Raw genomic sequence first — 19,674 nt, 5'->3', positions numbered from 1 at the left:
CGTAAGCAAAGGGTGGTTGTTCATCCTACACCCAGCTTTCATTCCTGGGACCAGGCCCAGACTCCCTCCTTTGGAAAAGGAGCTGCAGACCTGGTGTGTTGAAATGAAAAGGTAACAGACATGGTAGATTCCAAAGTGGTTTTCCGAAAAGGTCTTTCAGCAGAGATGAGACACTCTACAAACTGGACCTCTCGCTCCCCCTAATCAAGAAAAGATTCGTTTTGTCGGTGAAAATGCCTCGTGCATAACCATTGCAAATATGGGAAGCCATGAAGAAAACAGGGTTTAAGGGAAATGATATTAATTAGGTTCATTTTTGTTCTTATTTTCCGCATCTAGTTTTGCTGGTAACTGGAATATACTCAAATAAAGAAACGGCAAAGAAGATGAAAAGACCCAAATTTGGTAAGTAAAATCAAAATCCCTTTCTGGCACAAGGCTTCGTGCCCCACGTGGAGAGTGGTCCTGCTTACGTCACAGCAGTGGTTCTCAACCTTCCTAACGCTGAGACCCCTTAATACAGTTCCTCAGGTTGTGGTGACTCCAACCATAACATTATTTCATTGCTACTTTGTAACTGTAATTTTGCTACTATTATGAATCACAATGTAAATATCTGATATGCAGGCTATCTGATGTGGGACCCCTGTGGAAGGATCGTTCAACCCCAAAAGTGACGCACAGACTGCATTAGAGGATGTGAACGATGATGTTTGGTCTTAGCCAGGGTTTTTGTTTTCTATGTCAGTTGCTTTACATTTAAATGGAGATGTGTCTTATTCATTATTTGCCTCATTCCCCACCCCCAAAAAGAATTGTTATAAATCCTGATTTTGAAGTAAAACAAATGTGGTCCCACTGCAATGGGGAAACTCAAAATTCACACATAGAACCACGCAACTCTGACTTCCTATGGCTGGTGTCTCAATTCCCCATGGCAGAAAATTCAGTATGGCTGGTGTAAAAGTCCATGAAAGCTTCCTGTTTCCCAGCATGCCTGCAAGGGACAGAAGGACCAGGGGAAATTAAGGAGACGGGAAAAAGGAAGAGTCCCTGGTACACCCAACACTGATCGGGTTTACATTTCTTTTCTTTTCTTTTTTTTTTTTTTTTTTTTTTGGTTTTTCGAGACAGGGTTTCTCTGTGTAGCTTTGCACCTTTCCTGGAACCCACTCTGTAGTCCAGGCTGGCCTCAGACTCACAGAGATGCGCCTTCCTCTGCCTCCCAAGTGCTGGGATTAAAGGCGTGCGCCGCCACCGCCCAGCTGTGGGTTGACATTTCTTATTGGCTGCAATTTCAACACAACTGACAAAACCAAGCCACTGTAATGATTGCCGACAGAACTCTGCTTCCCCAGTGTGGGTGCAGTGTGGCCGGCCACCTTACATGCCTACCGCCATTGCTTTGATAAACCTGAGCTTGCAGTCTGTAGGTCTTTAGAGCTGGTTTATAGAAGGAATGCTGAAGAGTTTGATGCTGAGAGCCAGAGAAGCACTATCGTGCTATAAGCAGAACTTAACAGGCCATTCTGATGGGTGTTTGCAAGATCACAATGCTGGGAGACATATGCACGGTGGAGACCCAACTCTCAGGGCTTCCGAGGGAAATTAAGATACTCAATGGAGAACAGAATTAGAGGTCCTTCATGCATTCCAAGAACTTGAGTGAGACCAAATTTGAAAGTAATAAAACTAGTTTGCTTGGGCTGGAGAAATTTCGAGACAAGACAGTATTCAGGCAGTATTGGGGTTACTGCTCACTGCTCTTACCCCGTCTCTAGTGAGAGAGGAGCAAGCGAAACAGAAGAACTGGAAACTGTGCAGTTTGGCAAGAAGAGGCGCCTGAGCGAATTGGATGTTGTGAATGTGCAGCTGTAATTGTTAAGAGAGAAGCACTATGAATCAGGAACCTCCTGCTCTGTGCTGGGGCCACAGGAAAGGTGTCCCCCCCCCCCCATGACAAGACCCGCTCCACAAAGTCTTCAGCTTGGGAAAGTGCAAACTCATTTGAAAAGGCTCCACCTAAACTGAGAATGTAACCGGGTGGTGGTGGCAGCACTCGGGAGCCAAGCAGATCTCTGTGAGTTCGAGGCCAGCCTGGTCTACAGAGCGAGATCCAGGAAAGGCGCAAAGCTACGCAGAGAAACCCTGTCTCGAAAAACATACATACATACATACATACATACATACATACAAACATACACACATACACACATACATACATACACTGAGAATGCCTCTGAAGGGCTCCCCTGCTCCAGCGCCTAGGAAAGTGTTTTCTCAAATTGAGCCACCAAGGCACACGAAGGCCACCACAGCTGTGACAGAGATGGCTGGATGGTGTCTCGAGCTGGCAGCAGAATTTGGCAGCATTGTTCCCAGGGTGCTGGTTTTGCAGGGAAGTAAAATACAAGTGGTGGCAGCATGAAGGTTGTACCAAGAAAGTTCCTGGAGACCAGCAACATGTGGCTGGACTGGAGTGCCTACGGGGCAGCCCTGAAAAGGCCATCACATGAAATTGGCATGTGATGCCTGAGTTGCAGCAAAGACCCCTGGATGCTGGCGATCCCAAGACCATGGAACATCTGCCGAGGAAAGCTGCAAGAGTGAAGTAGAGTTGGCCCAAAAAGAGGTTCCATGTGCTGCAGGAAGCAGAACCTTAGGAGAAAGGCTCCCGAAGCCCTTTGGGGCTCAGTGATTCCATCGCTAGTCCCAGAGACCCAACATGGAGTTGCAGAATTCGGTCCTATCATTCCTTGCCAAGTCTCCTCCATCCCTCCCTTTGGGAACGGGAATGCTTACTCTGAACCATTGTATGTTAAAAGCCTATAACTTGATTTTTGATTTTACAGTGGCGCACAATTAAGAAATGACCTTGGGTCTCTGAAGTTACTGGGCTGTTGGGCAGTTAGCTGTTGGAACTATTAAAGGCTATAAGGACTTTTAAATTTGGAATAAATATAGTATGTGCTATGAGATGGCCATGAGTGTAGGGGGCCAAGGGACAGAATGTTTTGAGTTGAATGTGAAATATCTCCCATAGGCTGGCATGTCTGAATATTTTCTACTTGGTGTTGGTGCTATTTTATAGGACCTCTCGGGGAAAGTGGGTCACTTGCCAGGCAGGACCTTGAGGGTTTTGTTTTAGATAGATAGATGATAGATAGATAGATAGATAGATAGATAGATAGATAGATACATACATACATACATACATACATACATACATACATACATATAGATACAATCTGGCACCACAGCCTGTCTGTTCTGGGCTTCCTGACTATAGACAATATAACCAGCCACCTCACACTCCTGTCTTCCCCATGGCCTGTACACTTTCAACTGTAAACCAAAATAAACCTTCTTCACTGGTGGGGAGAGTGTGGATGGGGTAACATATATTCATTGTACAGAGGTACAATGCTCCTTTTTCAAAAGAATATCTCAAACAAGTATTTAAACAGCTAATAAACCCTGCTTAAGGCTAAAACCTACAGGGCCTTTGAGTTGAATCCTATAAGCAGGCCCTCTCTCATCCATAAACCTGAACAATGCACCCCACCCACCCACCCCCAAAAATCCATACAGTTTCATTTGCAAAAGGAAATTCTTGAAGATAAGAGAAATAAGTAAACAAATTCATGATTTCTCTACTTAACTTTTAGGCCTTGCTAAATCTTTGAACTTGTTTGTAAATTACGTATTTTAAACAATCTAACTTCAAAAGACAGAGGATCATGCCTACAAATAGCTACTTTGAAGGCAGGTAGGTGGGACTCTGTCTTGAGGAAGCTTACCCACCCCTTGGGTAGGCACTGTCTTCTTAACAAACCCCAGCTTTGCTTCCTATTCACTCCTCCTGAGATTCTTTGCTGTGCTGAAAATCAGGATTCTGACTGTATCTGGAAGAACTCAGCAGGCTGTACGGGCAACAGCACTGGGACATTTCCCATTCGAACCGAATGGGAAAGCTCTGGGTTCAGGAGATAAATCACAGAGACACCTGGTAGATATCACACTCAAACAATAGAAAGGAAAAATAAATTTCATCTTGGGGTATATCAATTAAGATCAGCTGACCGGAAAAAAAATCCAAAATCATTACCATTTACATGAGACCAAAGTCTCTCTCCCTTAAGCAAAAATCAAGCTGTAATTTAATAGAAGCTCCAGACTTTCGGAAGCTCCTAACAGTCCAAAATGGCTGCCCCACCTCCATTCTTTCCAATCAACAAGAAAGAATGAAAAAAGGCACATACGAATTCACTAAATAATAATAATAATAATGATATGATGATGATAATGATGAATAATATCCAGAAAGTTAACTATAACACCTCTACTTAAGTGCCATTTGGGTCAGTAACAAACAGAGGGAAAGGTGTGGTTTGAGAGCATGCACATGCTTCATGAAAGTAGGCGATTCTCTCACTGGGGAAGAAGGACAGAGTGTATGATGGGAACTAGCCTGCAGAACAGGACACAGATGGGAAACAGTGGACTGTGAGTGCTCTGGGATTTCTGGATCCAGAAGTGAAGGCATGATGGAGGTTTATAGGGCACTGTAAAAAAGAGTCTTTAGACAAAGTCAATGTTCTGTGCTTTCCACAGCAAAGGCTTTCTTTACGGGCATTAAATTTAAGTGTGTTGAAATCAGTAACGTGTATAATTTGAAATAAAAGAGAGAAATTTGCTTCCCACAACCACCCCCTTTTTCTTCGTTTTCTTAAAAGCTACCATGTGGGATTTCCTGCTGAAATGAGGCCAAAGGGGCAGTCATCCATGGACTCTTAAGCTGAAATACTAAAAAAAAGGGGGGGAGGTGTTTATTTATCCCTGTCAGGACCAAGAGCCATGAGGAATAGCACTGGGACAGATATGTGTTCAAAACAATGATTGGGCTAATATGGAGACAAATGCACACCCAAGTACGGATTCCTTTGGGCTCTTTCCAGTATCTTCATTAACTCTGATACAAAAATCATGAAAGGTTCCGTGATCGCCATGACAACAGTTCTCAGTGCCTAGGAAAGTCTGTGTTAAGTAACCCAGGGGCAAACCCCTTGGAGAGATCTCAGATGGATTGAATTTCTGATATGCTAAATTCTAGTTTTGCTCTCAAAAATCTCCCTTGTGAGGCAGCACATTTGAATCAATAAGTGCCTGAAGTCTTTTCTCTAATTAGAAACTCTAGCACAATCATTAAATAAGGGAGGGAAAAGGCGCAAGGAACGTAATAGAATATTCCCAAGCCAGGGACTTATCTGATTCTTGACCTCAGGAGTATTTGCAAATTGTCGTCTCTAGCTTGAGGCCAGAGTCATTTTCATTTTTCCATTGCTGTCTGCAGCTGGACTAGGTAACTTATGGCAGGGAAGAGACACAGCCTTCATGCATTCAGCAAGAATTTACCAGACACCCAGATGCAACCGGAATCCAAACGCACTTTTACCTTCACAGAGCTCCCACGCCTGTCAGGAAGATGAGCAAGTCCATCGCAGGTCAAGGATAGCATACTAGGAGATGATGAAGGAACAGACCGGATGTGAAGGAATGGTGTGCCTACTCTCATGAAGCAGAAGAGGGCATGGCATCACAAACAACTGGGTGAGGGTCGAGGAACGTGCTCAAGGCCTGAAGATTTGAAAAAGCTTAAAAAGTTGGCCAGGCATGGCAGTGCATGCCTACAATCCCAGCCCTTTGGGAAATGGAGGCAGAAGGATCATGAGTTCAGTGCTAACCTGGTCTCCAAAACAAGACTCTGTCCTAATCCCCCCCCCCTCAAAAAAATTAAAAGCAAAAGTTTCAATTTGGCTGGAAGATACAGAACGAGGTGAAGGTGTTGGGGTGACCGGTGGAGAGTTAGCTGTACCATACGGTGAAGGGTTTCACTACTGTGTGGGAATCTGGACTTCATCATGAGGCGATGGGAGGCAATGGGGAGTATCTCAGCACAGGCTGTTTTGTTTGCAATTAGCAGAAATCCAAGCTCAATTTGTGTAAGTAGAAAAGAGGATTTGGATGGGACCTGGAGTCATTCACAGAAACCGAGGTAGGAAGCACAGCTGGAGTTCCCCGGGACTGGTGCCCAGATGTAAAGGCCACAAGAACCCAATCAAAGAGCTAACACCTCTGCCTGTCTCTATACATCTGCATCTCCCTCCTACTCCTCTCCTGATCTCACCCTGGGAGAGAGAATTGAATTACATCCATTTAAGCTAGTTGGGGGTCTGACCTTACCAGGGCAGTGTTGTTTTCAGAGGAGACAAGAGCGGGCAAGTTAGCCCTGCCAACCACTATAATAATCTTTAATACCAGAATATGAAGAGAGAAGACAGAACACGGCTGATTAGTTGTGTTACGACGTGTCCCATGCACACAGGTGGGCAGCATGGATGTGTCTACAAAGCCCAGACAGAATTTACATGGATGCCGATGGTGGAGAAGACAGCACCATGTTCTCACATCTCTTGGAGAGGTTAACAGATGCAACTGTGCCTGTCTTCTGTGTAGTTCTATGTAGAGCTCATTCTAGAGGTGTTGATGGGTCCCATTACCTAAGGAGGCCTTGATCCATGAATTCAGAAGGTCAGCCTTTCCCCTTGGCTGAAATACAGAGCAAGAGTTGACCTTCAATGACCAATTTTACTGACCTATAATACAGTCAAGAAAACATACTCTCAAAGAGAAGGAAGGTAGAGACCACTTTCCTTGTCACTAAACCAAGACATCTTGACCACCTTACGTTTATGTTTCAGATATCTATCTTATAGGAGCTTCTTGGATTTTAAATGTAAAATGATAAAAGCAAGGTTCTGAACAAACCAAGTAGGGCCCAGTGGGAGAGCAGATGAGATTCTCAAAGTTCCCAGACCAGCAATATCAGTACCAACTGAAACCTTTTGTTACTGAATCAGAAACTGCAGGGGAACTCCAGTCATCTGTGGTCGGATGAGCAGGGGATTCTGACATGCTTCATAACACTAAGAGTCAGTGGATGAAAGGCTGAGACAAGGCCAATGCTGGTTGTAGACCTGAATGTGAGACCATCTAGATAGACCCTCTATAGTTTCCTCTCTTCCTCTGCTCTTCTGGAAGCTTTCATGTTCCACCAGTAATTTTTTTTTTTTAAGATCAAAAAGTCTTCACAACCCGCAGAGTTGAAATAGCGACGGGGAGACAATTTGTTAGTGTTGCTCATCTGACAATTTTCAGATCTTTCCAGCACATCAAATGCTATCCTAGACTCCCGAGACTCAAGGGCTAAGGACTGCCACGAGTCATCAAAGCCAGCCTTTGAACTCTAGTTAGGTGGAATAAGGCATAGCAGGAGGAAGGAGAAACAGAGGGAAGAGTTACTTGGCAGTAGGTAAGAGGGATGAAGGAGTGAGATTTGACCAAGCAGGAAGCAAAGTCAGGTAGAAGAGATGTAGGAAGGCACAGGAAGGGGAAGAGCCGGCGTGGTTTCCTTTGGTTTGGCCTGAGACTGCTGGCACACCAGTGTATGTATCTATTCTGCCTACCCATAGTGTTGACACCGTCTTTGGCAGGGAGCTCTTCTCTCTTCTCTACCACCCCTGATTTCCCATTTCTTTTCCTTCTCATCCTCTTTGCCTTCCTTCCATGTCTTTGCTTGGCTCACAGTCTCCAGTTGTCCTCAGGGATCTGACTGAGCTTCGCTGGGACCCTTTGGATTTAGAACATGATACTAAGCACGTGTTGAAGATAATCTGACAGGAAGACTCTGCAGAGAGAAGCAGAGATGGAATAAGCAACAGCTGTCCGGCAGACCCACCTATAAGACAGGTTTATAGGTGACCATTCATTCCAAGCCAACGCTTTGCTTTCGTATGAATAGCCGCATTTGGTATATATACATTTTTTTAATCCTCCTGAGTTTGGCTGATGACTTGATTTTCTAAATTAAATCAAGGCTGACTCCAAACTGGCACTCATGGAGGTAGAGAGAGGGCTGGGAATTCAAATTCCTTATTTACAGTGGCTCCCCTGCCCTCTCTGTCCCCCCAACTGCTGCAGCCCCTATAACATTTGGGCGTCATTTGGAAGATCCAGGGAGATGGTACAAGTGGTTTAGAACCCAAGACTGTCTTCCATGGAAGGTGGGTGGCTCCATGGTTTCCTAAACACCAAATCTTGGCAGAGATGGGGAAACTTGGTGCTTCAGGCCTCTCCTTAGGAGATATCACACTAGGTGCTGCTCTGAGACAGTGCTCGCCCAAAAGCTGCTAGAGAGCAGGACCCTTTCCCCCATGGGAACCTATTGACCCACTTCAATTCACCCAGCCTGGGAGCATTGTTTTGTTTTGTTTTGATTTGATTTGATTTATTTTGTTTTGTTTGTTGTTTTCTCTTCATTGCCTTTGAGCAGAAAGAAACCAATCCCTTCAAGAAAGGGAGACTTAGAGATAATAATTCCCAAAGCACAGAGGGAGGGTTTGTTGGGCCGCTCTGTCCCCTGTGTGGCAACCTTGAACTCCAGAGGGAAGAGCATACAAAAGCTTGGCCACTGTCTTAGAATACTAGAAAGGAAAAATGACATAGAGAGAGAATTAGCATGTCGGTGACTTAATAAATTAACTTTCTGTATGCAGTCCAAGGTAAAGTTTACCTTGCTGTACTAATGGGAGTCTTAACACTTTATTCTTAGAGGTGACTTTTTCCAAGGCTCTCATTTTCTTGGTACATTCTGAAGCTATAAATCTAACCCTACCCAGAGGCACCTCCCTGGTAGGTTCAGTCAGCATAAGCCTGCTCAAGCAGTTTCTAACAAATTGCCCAAATGCACCTCCATTTCTCTTGATTGTTGAAGGCTACACGTAATGACAGAGTGGTTGTAGATGGTGATGCTAACTTCATTTATGCGTAGGCTATGCAGCAGAAACAAGCCTACTTTTCAACTCATAAGCATTACAGCTCTTACTATAATAAACCCGTCTTACGTTTCCACATAAATTATGGCCACCAAAGGCTCTAGAACAATCTCTACTTGGCAGAGTGTCTGTGCTGGAGGCAGAAGAGCTTTTAAGTTGTAAAATCTCATCAGTAGACTTTTCCACGCATGGAAGAGGCCCAGTGGAGCTCCAGAAATGATTAGCTTAGGCAGAGCAGTGCCAGGATAGACAGACTGCCCAGGGGACAGCCACTATGATTGACAAAACACAGCACATCACTGGCTGTCTATTTAGAATGCTTGGACTTCAGCAAGCATCCAATCTTATACTAGACAAAATGGAAATAGTCCTTCTTGTCCCCAAACTATGAGAAAAGGTTTTCCTGGTCCCAACACCTTCCTCCAGCACCTACTTAAAACTAGGTTGGATGTTTCCTGCATGTGTTATACGCCCTCTGAGTCTTACCACATATCATTTTAATATAGTCTGTCTTCCCCAAAAGGCCAATAGTAGCAAGAATATATAATTAGGGCTCATTTGGTAATTGTTAGATGAATACACAGATAAATGAACAACAGAAATCACCGTAAAATAAAATGTGGTAAACACTACATGGGAATAACAAATAAGGAGTCTACAATAGGATTCATGGTGGTTTCACAAAAGAAGATTCAAAACGAGACATGAGAAACAAGAGTTTTACAGACAGAGGAGGTCGGGAAGCTGTCTAGCTCCACTGAGCCAATATCATGGAGAGCAAATGTGGGGTGAGGTCAGAAGACAGTAGGATGGCAGGGTAGGCTCTAGGTGTAGGGGAATTTAGGGAGTACAAGCAGAAGGTGGCTCAGGGCCCCTTCGTGACTGGAGGATGGTCATTCCTGAGGGGTTCCTGAACAGGAAATCTACGTTACAGAGACAGCAGCCAGCAAAGGGAAGAAGATGTTCTCCACGGGCGTGCAGAAACCTCATTCTGAAATAGTTCCATTACAGTGGAGACCGTTGAAATAGGCTTAACTTGGGGTGAAATGTGCGGCCTTTAATTTATACATTCACTCCAATCAGTTAGTCCGAATACCTTGTACATGAGGTGTGGAAAAACTTCAGCAATCAACCTTGAGAGGATGGATGCTTTCCAGACCCACGGCTTTAAGCATGAAGAAGTCATTGTTCTGGGACTTGGTTATTGAGTGCGTTGGACAGTGAGGAGGCTAAAAAGCCCGTTGGGTGAAGGATTTTGTAGAAGAGGCATGTAGCTCCTTGGGCAGATTCACATACAGCAACTTGTAATTAACCTCCAGTATTTGCTCCTTTCTGAGACTCCTGGTGCCAAGTGCTGGTTGTTCTCCACACGGGTTGCTAAGTGTGCTTTCTTCAGATTGTGAGAAAGGCGAATGACACATCTAGACTTCCTTGTGATAGGTGGGTAAGAAGGAAAGCCGACACTCTTGCGGATTTTCAGTGAACCGGCCCTGCCGTGGCCGGTTCTTAGACATAACTGGAAAACAGCACAAAGAAAATTGCACTGGAGAGTTGCCTTGCATGTATTTGGGGGGGAGCATACAGAAGCATGTGTATGTCTGTGCACACACATACACACACACACACAAACACACACACACACACACACACACACACACACACACACTAGTGCATACAACATGTCAACTATACATATCCTGCATTCACCCAATAACAGCTGTGTATGATGTTTGAATTCAGAAAGGCCCTGGAAGATTAGATTAACGAAGTAACTGCTTGTTTTAACTTCAGTTATGGAAGAGGCCACAGCCAGGTAGAACTAACAGACCTTGGCTTTAGGACCGGAAGGGCCAGATCTTGACTCAGGCCCTGCTCAGTAAATAAGCATGTGCAGTCAACTTGATTCTTGGGAAAATGAAGATACATGTCTCTCAGGGTTTTGTAAGGATCATGTAAAGGAATGTGTACCGGGGCTTTTTGTCATTAATAGATTATTTTCAGAGTCCTAAACATTGACAGACACCCCAAAGCTGTATTGCCACGGGTAAATTACAGATAACCTGTCACCCCTAGCTCATTGTCCTTCTGTCCATCCTTCTGTCCATCCTTTCACGTAGAGAAAGGCATTTTCCCAACCTGGAAGGAAGCAATGATGAGGAAAACTCATCTTATACACTCTTTAAAGGGCTTAGCGCGTGAGCATTTCTTTATATATTGATACAAGTACCTTTTCTTGAGCATGGTGGTGCACACCTCTAATCTCAGCACTTGGGAGGCAGAGGCAGGAGGATCTCTATGAGTTCTAGGCCAGCCTAGTTTACACAGTGAGTTGGGGCCAGCTAAAGATACATAGTGAGATTCTGTGTCCAAAAAAAAAAAAAACAAAAACAAAAACAAAAACAAACAAACAAAAAGGACAGATACCTTTTATTCAATTGTCTTCCTAACGATTTCCATCAAGTGCTTGTCTCTCCTCTGAATGCCTCTTATGTAGATTGTTCTTGACAAATCTTTCATGACCATGGTCTCCCCTGTGCTGCACACTCACAGTAAAAAAATCTCAGCTCAGTTGAGTGTAGAGTGGAATTAGATTCAGACTTATTGGGGTTTGGATTCAGCTCTACCATTGAGCAGCTGTCATTTCAAAGTTTAGAGTGATGTCATCGGATATTAGCTGGGTCTCTATTATTCCTCAGACATTAGACATGGTGGCCTTCCTGTCCTGCCCCTTCTACTACGACCTACAAAAAGGAAGTCCCCTACAACTGCCGTTCTGTCGCATTCTGACCCATGACTGTAGATTTTCAAGGGCCAACAGTGGGCTCCTCTTCATAGAGGAAGATCTTCCAGGACGTCATTCTTCCTGCCTCTCTGTCTCTCTCGTGTTCTGCCCTTGGATGGCGGCCCACACTGCAAGCCACCCCCACCCCCACAGTATCCTTCTTCTCTGTCAGAAACGCACACCCCCTCCCCGTAAGTCCGCAATGGTCCAGCAGGCTTTTCAAGACAATTTTCCCACTGAAAAGAGTGTGATGTAGTCCTAGAAAGGGTTCTGGTGAAGACACAGGTGGCGCATTGATCATGGCAGGACTTTGAACCTGGGAAGTTCCCGTGTGCTTTGGTCCCTGCGGACATCTTCTCCTCACTTACTTTGCTCCAAGCTGTGTCATGTTCTCTAAACCACAGAGACTAGTCCTACATCAAAACCTGAACCCTGGTGCTTCATTCTCCTAGACCTTTGCTGTCTGGAACCTTCTCCCCATCCATGTGGTAAGAAATGAAGTAGAAATCCTTCAATCCCTTGGAGCCAAAGAGGCTGAACACTAGTCTGAGGCCAGGAGGAAGCCACTGAGATTTGTTGACCAGGAGAATGATAAAATCTGACTACATTTTTCCCCCAAGTCTCACCACGATGTTCCTGAAGAAAGGATTGGGACAAAGGGTTGGGCTAGCACAGAAAAGTCCAGGACAGTAGGCAACTACATTAGCAGTCCAGACATAAAATGTGTCCTGAACCAGGGTTGGTATAAGGAGAAACAACAGAATCACAAGTTTAAAACAAAAACAAACAAAAAAACAAAACAGGATTTTCAAATGAATTGAACATCAGTGAACAAAACAGATCACAAAAATTCCTGTCCTCTTGAAGTTTATAGTCCAGAGTGGTGACCCAACCAGAACTAAGATCTTGAAAAACGTAGTAGTGGTTCATCAGATGGGGTGGGGAGAATGGAGTTCAGCTATGTGCAGTGCTCTGAGCCATGTTTCAAGATGGTGTGCATGTAGGAAAGTGAACCACAGTATTGACAAGCCCAGAGATCCTTTAGAAGGGATCATGAAAAGGTCTCAATGATCTTTAAACTTTTCCTAAAGTCGACAAAAAGCTACTGATAATTTTTGAACAAACTGGACATAATCAAAAACTGTACAAGAAAATTAAAAAGAATAACGTTCAAAGTCACCCCCCAATAAAGAACGCACATGACCTATCCATTGGGGGTCAGGACCAAGAAGGACAGGCTTGTCTTCAAATTGATGTTCTTTTTACTTCGCTAAACTAATAACTTTCTGTGTAATTTTCTTTAAAGCACGAGTTTTAAACTAGTTGAATACCACAGCCCAATAAAATGAAGCTTAATATGAAAACATTTCATGCAGAAACTCTTCTATGTAGTAATTCTTCCTCATTAGCAGCCTCGGAGCAAGCTTACAAAGGCTTTCCCTAATTAACACGGAATTTTATCCCAGAATAATGTGGTTCTTTTTTTTGCTGGGATCATGGAAAAGATGAACAGGAAAATAAGAGGCCTCTGTACAGTTTGATTTGGCCTGCCACATACCTGGCTTATTGGGTACCACACCTGCCAAAACCCACCATATTAGCTCAGGCAGGAGGCCCACGCACAGCATGAACACTTACAGTTTTCTCTCTCTCTTTCTAAAGAATTTTGTTTTGCTTTTGAGACAGGGTCTCGCTGTGTAGTCCAGACTGGTCTCTCACTTGGGATCTTCCTCTCTCTGCCTCCTGAGTGCTGGGATTACAGGTGGGCATGACTCTGCCTGGCTTCCTCCTTGAAGACCATAATTGTACATTAAAATACTGGCTCAGACCATCAGTTTTCTGTTCTGAAATGGGACATCTGTGATAATACAGGTGACATACGGGAACCTGACGTCTTGTCCCAGAGCTGATTCCTAGGGCCTCTGGGAAGGAATTCGTGGCTGGCACTGAGATGCTGTGGTGTGAACATGATGGTGACTTTAGGAAGCAAGGTAGGTAGCCTTAGGACCCATCAAAAGGAGCTGGGAGAAGGCAGAAACAAAAGCAGTCAGGCCCGAGCTGCCAGCCCGCTGCACTAGGGATCTAAACATCTCAGGAGGCCCCGGACTTCTGTCCTGTGTCTCCGTGGCTTCCCCCTCACCAGCAAGATGGGGGAGGCTTTTGTCTTGCTTTATTTGAGTGCTCTTGGGAAGAAATGTTTCTCAAACTTCTAAGTGCTTTCCTGGGGATAACAGCAGAAACACTTTCGATGGATGTCTGATGTTCCCTCACACCCAAGCAGGATGCTCCCTGATTCTCCCCTTTAAAGAAGTCTACTCCATGTATTTCGTGGATAAAACCCAGAGCTGAGAGTAAGAAGGTATAAAAATGAATGTAAATTGTGTATCGTGACGGTAAAACCCACTTACAAAGCAAAGATAAGTCATTTCATCTGTCGCCAAGTAGAGTCGGATAAGATTCGTTGCAAGAAAACAGATCTCTTCACAAGCAACAGGGAGAATACCATGAAAAAAATTTTTTTTTAAAAAGTGATTTTCATATACTCAAAGAATTGCTGTCAGAGAAATACAAAATGGCTTGTTTTTTTCCTAGCTGGGCACTGACTACGCTTTCCAATGATCTTGGCAATTACTCTGCAAAACTTAATTAGTTCACTTTCTCTGGCTTAATTTTCTGTATAAATTTAACAACTATTTGACCTTTAGCCACACTTTGCCATCTCTCCTTGTTTTTCCAAAGTTGTGCGAGCATCTGCACTTCATTTGCCTCGTCTCCTGGGACGAAATTATTTCAACCACCCAACTTTGCTCATCAGGTTGGGGACAGACAACGTACTGTGTTTGAAATATTTCCTGGGCGTATTTTGAGAGAGAGAGAGAGAGAGAGAGAGAGAGAGAGAGAGAGAGAGAGAGAGAGAGAGAGAGAAAGAACACTAACAACTAAAATGTCCCTTAAAGAAAAAGTTGATTAGATTGATGCAAAGTATTCCCATAGGGCATTTCCATTTGTCTTTCTAGCCAGAGATATCATGGAAAATCCCACAGCATGCACTATGTAAATACCCTGAGCATTCAATAGGTTAGCCTTCCAAAAGATCCCAAATCTTGGAGTGTTGACGTGTCATCCACTCATAATCCCAATCCACAGGGTTTGTTATCTCCTATTTCAAAAAACCAAGACCCAGGAGTCCACTGTTTTCCTCCTGTCTAAGGGAGGAGATGTAGTTAGGAGGAATCTGTGAAGGAAATGGGAGTTGAGAACCCCAGTTACATCCAGGGACCAAGCAACATCCGGGGAGACAACACGGACATCTTTACTGCCGAACTGCCTTAAAAAAAAAAAAATGTATACTCTAAGATTCAAAATAGTAAGCACAGCCTTGGGTATCAGAGCTTAAAAGAACAAAAGGTTAAAAAGAAGTAACTTTGGTGGGGAGGACGGAACGAAATGTTTTTAAGCACGGAGCTCCCGTTCTAAATGTAGACCACAAATTGCTGAAGCCTGTGATCAAGCCCTACCCTGGCTCCCAGGAGGAGCGCCATGCTGGCCTAGCCCTGAATGGCAAAGCTTGTGGGAGGGGATTGGGGGAGGGGGAGGGAGGAGAGGGGGTGGGGAGCAGGAGTTCAAGTTCCGTTCTCTCTCTCTTCAACTTGAATGAAACGTAACTGCTCAGTTCGGTTACATCAGGGTTAAGGAGGGGGAGGAGCAGGCAGGCTCTTTGGGGTACAGCTGGAAAGCATTAACAACTCCGAGAGCATCTCAGTAACTCAGAGGGTGGGTGGCCTGGCAAAGCTCCCGGATCTCTGAGTGTAATCACAGGCTCTTCGCACCGGGAGGGGTTTAATTCCACCTCCTACCCACGACAGAACCCCCGTTACAACCGTTCTGTTTGCGTACTTCCACCAAAGGCCGGTTCATCGCTCCGGGTGACAGCCCATTCCGACCAGGGGAGCATCGATTCCTAGAAAGTTCTTGGCAAATTTACCTCTCTGGCAAGTTTACTCTTCCAGTACAGCGCCCCCCTCCGGTGTCACGGCTCACACAACCGTGCTGCTAGCAGAGACAAAGGACCCCTCCCCTCTGAATGACCCTTTTCCGTCAATCCTGACTCCCACCTAGTGTTTTCGAGCATCTGAGTGAGCATGCTCGCGCTGGACTGCGTTTATGTTTTAGAATCATGTTTGGAATCTCTTCTAAAGACAGGACCCAGAACTGAACGCATTCTTACCTGTCCAGTCACCTGGACAGGCTTGTGTGTTTGTTGTGATTGAGTCTCACTCACTATGTAGCTCTCTGGCTGACCTGGAAGTTGCTATGTAGAACAAGCCGGTCATAACGACCGACTTGCCTCTGCCTCTGAATCCTGGGATTAATGGTGGGCACCAACACAACGGGCCTTTAGGGCAAGCTTCTTAAAGTCCCACTCACAACCTCATTTGGGGTCAGAAATTTCATGTCTCCTGGGTATACAGGTGTACAGAAAAAGACATATAAATAATATACTTACTAATAACCACAAAATTATTTTAGAGCAATTCTTTGGGATTCACATCACTTTACCATTTATTAACAACAGAAGCAAATTTGCATGTTAGTGAGATGGACATGCTTGTTTATTTTTACATTTAAAGAAATTAAATTTTGCCGGGCAGTGGTGGCGCAAGCCTTTAATTCCAGCACTTGGGAGGCAGAGGCCAGTGGATCTCTGTGAGTTTGAGGCCAGCCTGGTCTACAGATCGAGTTCCAGGACAGGCACCAAAACTACACAGAGAAAACCTGTCTCAAAACCCCACCCACCCACCCCCCAAAAAAGAAAGAAATTAAATCTTATCTAAATATTTGATACTATAGAGAATCTTCAACACTTTGCAGAGTTGGTCAACGTTTGAATTTTGTAATTATCCATACTGAGAGCTACATGTAAACATGAAGTACAGTGACGTGGACAATGGTTTGGCAATTAAGAGCCTTTACTTCTCAATCACGTGGACCTGAGTTTGGGTCCCAGCACCCACACTGAGTGGCTCACAGTCACCTGTAACTCCAACTGCAGGGGAGTTACCCTCTTCTGACCTCCTCAGACATATGAAAACACATATACACATATATACACACACACACAGGCGTGAGTACTCATGCAGTCACCCATAAATAAAATAAACTTTGCCATATTCTTTCTCCACTGCCGCCCAACTTCATGTTCTTTCTCTCTTGGTTTTTTTGAGAAAAGATCTCACTGTGCAGACCAGGCTGTCCTTGAACTCGCAGAGCTGTGCAACCCACCGTTTACGAAGCTGTGACTTGAGAGAACCTTTCTTTTTGGAGGACAAAAAAAAAAATCTTTGCAGAGAAGAAGCATCCAACCCCTTTTCCGACACTGTCAGCAAAACATGTTTTGTACCTCATCCTCAGGCAAGCTTTCCCATCCCGGAGGCCTTCCTGTAGCTGTGACAAAGAGGAAGAGGCCGGAGACGGGAATGGATACACTCCCCTGGATGCTCAGTGGGGAGGACCCAGCTTTTCAACTTCAGAGGCAAAAGATGGGTCCTATAGCAACCCATCATCTAACATCTAGGCCAAAGAAATCCTCTAGGACCCAAGCAAAAAGGTCACTTTGAATATAACTTCCGCTGTCCAAGGACTTGACATGTCTCCCCACATCCGGCACAGAACACAACAGCTCCATCCCCCTGAGCCTGGCTGGTCCCATCTAGCCACTTCTCCCCCCTTTTGCCACCCAAGCCACCTTACCTCAGTTATCTTTGGCTCTACAACCCAAGCTCCTCTTGTCTGTCTTTCCCGGAACGTCTTTCCTGCCTCCTCTAAGAGTTTTCCTGTTCCTGGGAAAAAAAATCACAGAGCATCTGGAAAACCAGTAGTTTCCTCCTTCCGTTGATTCCAGATCACATTTTGATGGAGGGAGGTGGTTCTTTTCTCAGAATTATTTTCAATTCATTAGTTGTCCAAACAAGAACAGGAGTCGGCCTTTACTTTTGTGGGTGTTTGTTTGTTTGTTTGTTTGTTTTAGCATGTTAAAGGCAATGGATGTCATCATTCTGTTGGTCTGAGGAACATTTTTGCTATGTCTTTACCCTCATTATAAGGAAGGAATGGATCCAGGGTCAATTCAGATTAGACTTTTAGAGATTAAGTAAATGAATACTTATGACCTAACAGTTTCACCTCATATATAAACTGGCACCGCAGGGGAGTAATTTTGACCTCATTTTGTATTCCCAGCTGTGCCTCAGATCAACTGTGATGTCAAAGCTGGAAAGATCATCAATCCTGAGTTCCTGGTGAAATGTCCAGCAGGATGCCAGGACCCCAAATACCACGTTTACGGTACTGGGGTCTACGCGTCTTACTCCAGCGTGTGTGGCGCCGCGGTTCACAGGTGGGTGGCTGTGACCTACTCAACAAACAGTGATCAATGTGCTGTGGGGAGCCTCTGGTGCAGGATTGCGGTAATTAGCAAGCAAAAATGTACAAATCTAGTTGAGCCTCCTGCATTCCATTTGCAAAATTGTCCCAGAAAGTCACGCATGACCCTGTGTCTCCTTTCATAGCACCCTTACAAAACTTGACTAACATATTCCCCCACCATTTTTTTACTTTAAATTTTTATTATTTAAAAAAATTGCAAACGAAAACAAAAAAATCACACATCGTAATTAACCAGACCCCCAGAACTTTCTAATTCTGTCAACATGCGTACAGTTAGAATAGTCATTTGGAATGGCCGCTGTGGCACATCACATCAGATTCTACAGATGCTATGATTTCACTGGTGAGTGTATTTTTATGTATGGATCCACCACCAAAAAATTAAAAACCATGTTCTGAATCTAGCCAATAACATATGGATGTGAGGGTACAACATTACATGTAGAAAAGAGAATTTAAAAAAGGGCTAAATATTAGGGGATAAGGAAGAATGAAAATACAGGTAACAGACACGCATTGTGGAAGCAGATATTAAGCTGAGCGTTCTTCCCCCTGGGGAGGAGGGGAAGGAGGAGGAGAGGAGGAGGAGGAGGAGGGGGAGGAGGAATTGTATTCTTTCATGACCATGGCAAAGAAAAGAAAGTTCCTGATCCTGTATAGCACATTTTTTTTTCCTACCTGTGCTGAGCAAGGAAATGGGTAGGGAGGACCAAGAGTTTGGGGGGAGCGGACTTATCAGAGCTATGGTGATGGACTGGAGACAGAAGAGGGTGACAGGTGGTACAGCTTGTCCAGCTGTCACTTTGGAATTGGGGGAGGACGACAAGAGGCATGGCGTGCTTTGAACTCAGTCACAGCTTCAACGAAGAAAGTAGAGTACCTCCCTGTCCCTGACTTCTAGCCCAGAGCCTCAGGTCACACATTTCCACAAGAACTAGAAGGGCCCAGTACCGCTCAGTGTACGGAATGAGGGTTGTGTACATATACTCTGCAAGAGTCCTGACCAGAAAAGGCTTTATGAAGAATGGACACATGCCTGAAGGGAAAAATGAGAAGGATGTTCTGGGGAACAGGGAACAAGCCCCGTGTGCCAAGTGGGATGTAAGAAGTCAGTGAAAAAAAAAAAAAATACAGATGAGGCAAAAACAAGACTCACTGCTTGTTTTGGAGCAACCCGAAGTCATTATGGTTTCTTTGGACCCATGTCTGAGAGAGAAGAAAAACTCTTCAGAAAGAGGTATCACTCACTACCCATTGGGAGGATGAATAGAGAGGTCTGAAGGGACAAACAGGAATTCAGGATGTTGTTAGCTTTGTTTTGCACAAAGAGAATCTGTTTTTCAGGAAGCAAGATTTGAGATGTACCACCAAGGGAGAGTACTCTGGGGGACCTCAGTCCCTCCCCTGGAGAGTCGCCTCCCACTGTCAGAACAGCAGGTGGGCAAGAACAGACTTGGGCTCAAACATTCCAGCTAACTTGAATTCAGGGATTTAATACTCATCTACCATATCGTGAATAGCTGTGTTCTCATGAGGGACTTAGTTTAGTCT

The 19,674-nt window shown here is 44.5% G+C and overlaps 1 protein-coding gene across 1 annotated transcript in view; it reads left to right on the top strand.

The window, feature by feature from the left end:
- Vit (vitrin) overlaps window positions 1-19,674 on the top strand; it is a 122,746-nt gene that overhangs the window by 38,874 nt on the left and 64,198 nt on the right. Inside the window, 2 exon segments of the mRNA XM_028875634.2 lie at window positions 340-405; window positions 17,917-18,073. Coding sequence (XP_028731467.1) covers window positions 340-405; window positions 17,917-18,073 — 223 coding nt within the window.

This window comes from Peromyscus leucopus, chromosome 22, assembly GCF_004664715.2.
Source record: "Peromyscus leucopus breed LL Stock chromosome 22, UCI_PerLeu_2.1, whole genome shotgun sequence".
NCBI classification, from domain to species: domain Eukaryota; kingdom Metazoa; phylum Chordata; class Mammalia; order Rodentia; family Cricetidae; genus Peromyscus; species Peromyscus leucopus.
This window is presented reverse-complemented; position numbering and strand designations above follow the sequence as displayed.